Below are 8506 nucleotides of genomic sequence, written 5' to 3'. Positions count from 1 at the left end.
AGTAGATGTTGTCCCTAATCACCCCGTTTTACGAAATATAAACATTATTATGTCCATCAATTAAGGACATGCGTTTATTCCTCTTTTGTGATGGTTAAAGCACATCTTATAGTTATTGCTTCTTCACGAGTAATTATTATATCTACAAATAAACAATAATTTTAATATTAATGTAAGGACGAGGTATTACATTTGTTTTTTACCAATAGAGGGCGCCAGAGTATAGTGTGAAAGGAAAAACCTTACCTAAACGTGTACTTATTTCCGTGTTGCGTGAGGAAGTGTTACAGAGTTTACAGATTGGAAAGGACAGCAGTTGTTTCAAACTCTCCGTTCGTTCACATGAAATTAAAACATGTTAGTTGTCTGTTTTAGGTAGACTTCAAACTTGTTAACACATACAGATAAAGGAAACAGATATTGAAAATGCCAGACAGAACTCGCACAGATGCGGACTAACACTGCTTAATAAAACTAGTAAGTTTATTTTGTTGTTAGTGTTTTAGTAAATTCACTAAACTATACAGAGGAAGCTGTTTTCTTTGCTAGAGTTTGTTTGTAATTTAGCACAAAGCTATACAATGGAATAAAAAGAGCCAACTTCATGCTTAGTCGTGTATAGTTTCATTTCTGTATTTGGAACATGTAGTTGTCGCTGATTGTTTGTTATTCTGTCGACAAAAAAAGAGTTTTCTCTGCGGTGACGCGCGTGTGCTTGGTACAAAGTGTATGTTGACAAACGCATAATTTTGTTATTTTATTCAGCTTTTCATTTTCGTTTGATGGAGGTAAAATTTGAATTATTTTGTTGTTGTTGTTGTATGAAACGATGGTGCCTATAGACATATTGTTGTGTACGTTTATAATTGAAAGGTTGATAACTATTGGTTGAAACATTAACTCTTTACATCTAGAAGAATGAAGTATTGATTATTTAGGACGTTTTTTTTTCTTTTCTTTTTTACTTAGGTTAAACCCGAACAGCGTTATTATATGTTTGTGTGTTTAGTCATCCATTACCTTCGCTAATATTTCTAACTTGAGTTCGAAAGGTGGAAATAGCAAGTTTAACGGAAATGTTTCGTTTCAAATATTTAGTTCTGTTCTTTACATAGATCAAAATCACGATAACACAGAGGTCAAGGCTATGCTGTAATAAAGTTCAAGATAATAATGTAACAATGGTCAAAGTTGAGAATGGCTGGTTTATGACCTAATGATTTCTCTTTGCCAAGTTATTTCTCTTCGACATTTTCCAAATGTAAGTCATGATTTTCGATTTGAAAATGCAGAGTGTCATATCAGCGCGTAATTATATTAACTAAAACTACAAAATACATTGTTTAAAAACATATATAGCATTGACGTAACGTTGGAATGATCCTTACGTTTATGATGCATGTTGTAGGTTACTATAGAAACCGTCTAAGCACACAGTTATATATATATTTATGTATATATACATATTTATATGCAAGACGTGACGTATGTACATACATAATCAAAACGAGTATTTGTTTCTTTCAAACCAAAGCGACTGACTGACAGTCCAAACCTTTATTACACAAATATATCTAAACTGTATCTTTTACGGTGGTGTGTTTAATCTTGTGAGCCTCAAATGACGAGCAGGATTCTATAGTTTTTGCTCACATACATTCATTGATCCAGTCGATTTAAGAAGCTAAATATATCCGTGAATCTGTATACACCTGTAGGAGTTCATTGGAACTACGTTTATTAAGTTTCTTTTCTCCCGGCTGGTGAAGGACCTCGCGACAACCAATTAAGATTATACAAGACCCTTAGTTTCTAGTTTCTTCGTAACCTTAGGCAAGTACAATCATTCGCTGACTATCGACTAAACCTCTTGAAAGTATGCCCCCCCCCCCCTCCCCAGTGGCACAGCGGTATGTCTGCGGACTTACAACGCTAGATACCCGTGGTGGGCAGAGCGCAGATAGCCCGTTGTGTAGCTTTGTGCTTAACTTCAAAACAAACAAACAAACAGTCTTTAAAGTCCACCTGGTAGCGGAACACTAGAGCAAGAACGTATATAATTTAACTGGTTTTGATACGTGCTTTTTCAACAGATGTTTACCAACCAGTCTTCAATAATTGAGATAAGGCCGTTCCAATTTTAACTGGGGGATAACGGGATTTTGTCTGAAGTGCGATAGAAATGAAAAATGATAAACATTCGAAGAGCAAGGAAACTGATATTGTAAGTCTATTTCTTCTCTCACTTATATAATCATTTTCCATCCCTCTATGTTCCTCTTCATGTCCGTCAAGTATCTATTGTATAGTTTTGTTGATTGTTCCTGACGCTGGCAAGCAAAGCTTCATCACAGAGGACATCAATGCATGAGATGAAATATTCAATGTCGGTATACAACAGACTGTTTCTGTTTTGTTTGTTTAATTTCTTGCAATGCTACTGAAGCCACTCCTAATTTGAAGATGAGATGCTAGAGGGAAGGCAGCTAGACCACACCACCCAACGCCAACCCTTGGGCTACTCTTTACAAACGAATGATGGAACTGACCATCACATTATAACGTTCCCGCGACTGAAAGGGTGACAGTGTTTTAAATATAAATCACCAGAATTTGCCTTTACTTCATAGAGCGTTTGAAATAGTTCCCATATTTATGGCACAGTGTCAATTTCGTAGCTAGCATTATAAAGTCAGTGATTGTTTGTTTGTTTGTTTTGAATTTCGCGCAAAGCTACACAAGGGCTATCTGCGCTATCCGTCCCTAAGTTAGCAATGTAAGACTAGAGGGAAGACAGCTAGTGATCACCACCCACCGCCAACTCTTGGGCTACTCTTTTATCAACGAATAGTGGGATTGACCATCATATTGTACTGCTCCCACGGCTGAAAGGGCGAGCATGTTTGGTGGGACGGGGATTCGACCTCGCGACTCTTAGATTTCGAGTCGAGCGCCCTAACCACCTGGCCATCAGTGATTGTCAACATGGCTTTCATTTCTCACAGTGAAGTAGAGTTTTCAGAGGAAGGGAGGGGCATTCCTAGCTGACCAGTGCTCAGTAAAGTGGGGAGGTCAGAGGAGGGTGAAACTTCCATATCTAACCCGTGCGCCATTAATTAAGTGATACTGTTAAAGGATGGAGGAGGGAGAGGGACCTTACTAGTTGACCAGTGCTCAGTGAAGTTGTACGATAAGAGGAGGGAGGGTGGGAAATACATTCCTAGCTGACCAGTGAAGCAGGACAGTCAGACAAAACTCTATTTCAAATATTAATGTAAATGAAAAAAAACTTTAATAACTTCTGATCATTTTCTGCCTAACCTACACAGTTATCATAATGTTGTTTTTAAAATTAGTTGTTTTTACTTACTAATTTGGTCAATGCTGAACTTGTGAACTAGTAATATCTGTGTTTCGCAAGGGACATTTTATTTAAATTTAATTTTACACCCTTAATTTGTTTTTATATTTAAATAACGTGGCTTCGGTTTTTTGCTTAAGTATTTTTATTATTATGTTCTATAGTCAAATCTAACCTATATAAAAGCCAGCGTGTGTCACGTCACGCTTGATGTCTTGAAATAAGAGGAGTCATAAATACCAAAATGCATTTATCCAGATAGAGTAGTCTGCCCATTACCTTATAAGTGTAGTGAGTGTTGGTATAATAAGCCTAAAGTAAAGACGTAGTGTGGGATTACCTAGCCTAGAGCCAAGTGCATAAAATTTAACATGAAAGTAAAAATATTGATTCAATTTTAAACTTAAATCGTTTCTGAACTAAGCTATTTTCTGTTATACCACCAACGTTTTTTAATAAAAAACAAACCTCTTTAATCAACGGAGACTAAATTCAGAAATTAACAAATTTTTATCCAGTTTTGTTGTTTATACATTTCATTTTATACTTTCAGTACATAGACTAACAACAATATTAGGTTATACTTTTGCTGCTGAGCAACATGACATAAAAGCCATTGTAGGAACGTAGTGTTACCAAAACGCACTGGCTTTTCTATACATTAGAAATTGTTAATCTAACTATTTTTTTACCAATAATTATCCTATGAATATTCCACAAATCCATTTCATGAATGATCTTAATTTTGATTGGCTCACAAAGGAACGTACCGACGTTTGACTGTCTCGACTGCACTTTCCTGCCTCTTTATTGGTCAAACTTGATTTCGCAAAATTTATTTATTTCAGTTAGCTATGAAATATGAGGTTAGGGTATACTATGGGGTGGGGGTGGTAGTACTTGCCCCGTTATTTTTGACGGGCTACACGCTTGTATGAAATAATGCTGAAAACAGCTTATTGTTCAAAAACTGATATTAACATATTGTTTTCAACAAAACACAGAGTAAAATTATATGATATACATATCCTTCTAAAAATATGCGCTATTGATTGATTTTCAATTTGGTTAGTACAAATGGCGTTCGACTAAATACGTCATACTGACGTCACTTGTGAGTCCTGCAAGGAATGTTTGAAAGTATTACATGTAGTTTAAGTTTCAGTCTCGTACTGAATATGTCATACTGACGTCACTTGTGAGTCCTGCAAGGAATGTTTGAAAGTATTACATGTAGTTTAAGTTTCAGTCTCGTACTGAATATGTCATACTGATGTCACTTGTGAGTCCTGCAATAAATGTTTGAAAATATTACATGTAGTTTAAGTTTCAGTCTCGTACTAAATATGTCATACTGATGTCACTTGTGAGTCCTGCAAGGAATGTTTGAAAGTATTACATGTAGTTTAAGTTTCAGTTTCGTTCTATATAAATTTACTGAGAGATCAAACCAATAATCAAGTCTTGCTTTAATTGCAGGTATAAACAAACTTAGGCTAAACAACTTTAACGTAAATGAAATTACAGCATTGTTAATGTTGAGTCTAGTCAGGTTGTCGCACACGTAGACCTAACAACTTTTAGATGTTTCTCTATGGATTGCTGCTCCCAGAGGAATATTGCGTGCTATTAGTAGGGGTTCAGGGTAAAATTTCTTCACAACGAACTGCAGGTTTAGTCGCAGATAGCTCGGTCTGACAATGTTACACATTTATCCAAGTACTCACAAGAAGCAGTAAAATCAGCCATTAATTTTGGTTACAAGTTATTTCGCATTAAGGTTTTACGAGGAACATTTTGAGTCTGTGTGCCCTAGCTAGCACGATAAAACCAATTTCATTACCATCTTTTATAAGAGAGATTTATATACTGTACTTTAGTTGTGTGGCGTCGAAGTTTCGAAGGCCTGATGATTGGGGGCGCTCGACTTGGAACTTGGGGGGTCCTGAGATCGAATCCCGTCACCGAACATGTTTGCCCTTTTAGCCGTGGGGACGTTATAACGCTAAAGTCAATCTCACTTTTCGTTGGTAAAGAGTAGCGCAACAGTTTGTGGTAACTATCTACCCTTTCTCTAGTCTGTCACTTCAAAATTAGGGACGGCTAGTGCAGATAGCCTTACAGTATCTTTGAGCGAAATTCAATAAGCAAATAATAGCAGATTCAGACGTGGCGCCACGGTCGACATATTCAGCACCTCAGGGGAGTTCCAGGAGGGAAGGATTCGTTCTAAATCCCCATTTCATAAAGCATGCCGTCCCGGTTGCCCAAATGGGCGTTTATATCAATTAATTTGTCTTGAACTAATATAGTGACACCTGATGAGTATAACCTTTTTATGTATCATTTCAACATGTACACACAAACAGAGAGCATCTGTTGAACATTTGTAAACCGCAGACACGTGGAAAAATACGGTACTTTTCTATGGAAATATGCTACTCATTTATCAAATTATAGCTGCGTGACCACCGATACATAACAAATTACGATAATATTTTAAAATTGATGCCTAAACTTTCACAGCAGATGTAACACAACCTCTCTAAAAAAAGACAGTTTTAATTAGGTAAACGAAACCAAAGTGGGCGAGCTAGGAGAGAGAGAAATAAACTCTGAAGTATAAACTTTATTAGCTACGAAAAGAAATCGTTATTTTCCAATAATTAATAATGGTTGTTGGTTGTTTTTCAGTTTCGTTTCGATAGATCATTATTTTAAATAAATTGCTCTATCAACAATAACAAAAAAGTTTACAGGAATAATGTCTACATACCATTTCACATAGAGGAGTTTTTAGTTTAATTGAAAAACTTTCTCTTCATCAATAGTTTCAAACAGTACGAGCAAGTTATAAGCAACGTTATCGACCTGTATCGGGAAATTGCAAAGTTATATCCTAAGCCTTGTCTCGTTCAATAAGTGTTGTTAGGATTTTCTTTTCGACAAATAAAGCACAGAATTGCAGAAAGCAGGTTTCAAGTGCTTTAGTTCCGCCTTCTCACTCTTCAGTAAGCTGTAGCTTCATGGAAGATGGTCTGCTCCTCGATCCAGTCGAGGTTCTAGTTGGTCTCAGACTCCTGGGCTGCTATGGGTGACTTCCACTCACCCTACAAAAAGCTTGGAACGCCCCTGCACATATACATCTGTTTACAGCGAATCTCCGATCATTTGTTAGCGCAATATCCCAAGGGCAGACTTGTGGATAGAGAGTAATTAAACAAGGTAAAGCCAAAGAAGACAACAGTTCGAAGAAGGGACTCTTCTATGTGAAAGAGGAAGAATATCATGAAAAACAAAGCGTTTATTACTACACCAACGAGCTTTGAAACCACATTTCAAGCCAATTCGGAGCAACGCTCTTCTCTAAAAAGTAAAGGTTCGGGTTACGAAGATGAACCCTTCGACCCAAAAGAAATGTGATCACGAAAAAGCTCAACATAACCTTTGTTACCTCTAACAAGATAATAAACAAGGATTTGAAATTAAAAGGCTCATAAGCAAAAAATTTACAAACTTCCAGCCACATCTGGAAATCAGTGGCTGTTTTCATGAGAAAGATGGCAGAAGAAACCAGAATCTCAGCAATCCCATTCTACTGCATCCCTGCGAATCCCCCCTTTGCAACGACAATAGTATTTCTGTGCTCGTCTTGGAATCCGGCGTCCATATACCGTGGAGGATGTGTGAGCAGTTTGTCGAGATTTGTGGTACAGAATTGGCCTCTTTGTCTTTCGCATAAGGTTGTTACAATGGTCATTGCGTAATTTAGGTATGTTAAAATATAGGTATACTTTATAGATTATAAAACGGTGTTTTTCACAATACTTTAGGTAGAATAGTTGAAAAGTGAGATGGCTGGTATAATAATCAGAAACTTAACTAATACAATATAGTCACATTGAACTAGATATTTGAATACAAGAATTGAAATTGATTACATTTCAGCTAATAAGGTTGGTAATAGATGATCAGTTAACATTTTCTAAACAGTTTTCCGTCTAATTTTTAGGCTAGCTCAGCCCTACTCTGCTTAGGCCTAATTTTGAAACTTTTGGTTTAAGTGCATGTATTCAAACAAATTTTTAACATATAAAAATTAAATCAGTTTACTTCGAATAACTGAAGCTTAAATATTTTATAGCACATATCGAACTGTTTGGTTGAAAAAATGTTACAGAAACTGGTCAGTCTAGGTCACCGTTAAACTTGATGTGATAGAATTGACCTATAAAATGATTGACAATACACCATCTGCGTGGTTGGTTGTTTACGTGTTATCCAAGGTTCTGGATGATATTTTAATATCTTATATGTTAAAGATTACTGACCGTTCTTCTTTTATGTCTTTTTTTACATGAAAGTTAACTAATTGTTTCATCTTTGAATTTTTTAGGTCTTCACGTGAAGAAGAATGGGCGCCAGTTCTAGTGTTGCCAGGTTTAATACCGAACCTTTACAAGAGACGTCAGTGCCCTCTATTGATGAAGATAACGATTTTTCTAACCAGTCGTCAGAAAAATACGGTGACAAAAATCAAAGTAATTTAATCAACAATGACGAAAATAAAACCCTCAAGAATGAGCCAGTCGAACTGACAAAGGACAGTAATGTTTCTAAGAAAGCAGTTCAAAATGCTGGTAAAGTCGTGGATAAATCGAAAAACCAGGAAAGCAAAGTGATCGTCTCTAATTCTTTGGACAAAAACAAGTCAAAACTTCTTCAACCAATCCAAAGTGCAGTTACTAGTAATGAAGAAGGAAATGTTGTTTCTTCAGCCAATAGCAACACAAGTCTCAATAGCAGACGCAGGCCGTTAACCTCACAGTCATCCAATCGTAGCAAAGACAAAAGCGTAAGATCTTATCAGGGACCAATCAGATCAGCCGTGTCAGCATACTCTTCCAGAGATGATTGGGAATACCGCATGGTAAACGCTTGTTATCTTCTTGTTGTTTTAACGTCTAAGATATTTCGTTTTAGTGATTGCACGTAACCTTATCATTTGTTACTATAGTAACACGGTTCTTCCTATTAATCATTGACCTCTCCATTTTTCGTTATTTGGTTTCAGTTTTTATCGTATTAAGACAACTTTTGTATTACTTATATAGATCAGTTTACAAATGAATGTTATTTATATTT

The 8506-nt window shown here is 36.3% G+C and overlaps 1 protein-coding gene across 1 annotated transcript; it reads left to right on the top strand.

Annotated features, from left to right (window-relative positions):
* Nucleotides 1-306: 306 nt before the first annotated feature.
* On the top strand, nucleotides 307-8291 carry LOC111083921 (the record flags this gene model as incomplete). Its single annotated transcript, XM_022380659.1, has 2 exons — nucleotides 307-477; nucleotides 7758-8291. A coding segment is annotated over exon 2 (516 nt), but the record flags the coding sequence as incomplete, so codon positions are not given.
* Nucleotides 8292-8506: the final 215 nt, after the last annotated feature.

Source organism: Limulus polyphemus, unplaced genomic scaffold (assembly GCF_000517525.1).
Source record: "Limulus polyphemus unplaced genomic scaffold, Limulus_polyphemus-2.1.2 Scaffold12125, whole genome shotgun sequence".
Taxonomy (NCBI): Eukaryota; Metazoa; Arthropoda; class Merostomata; order Xiphosura; family Limulidae; genus Limulus; species Limulus polyphemus.
Note: the sequence above shows the minus strand (reverse complement) of the source record. Positions and strands in the feature narration are given on the sequence as shown.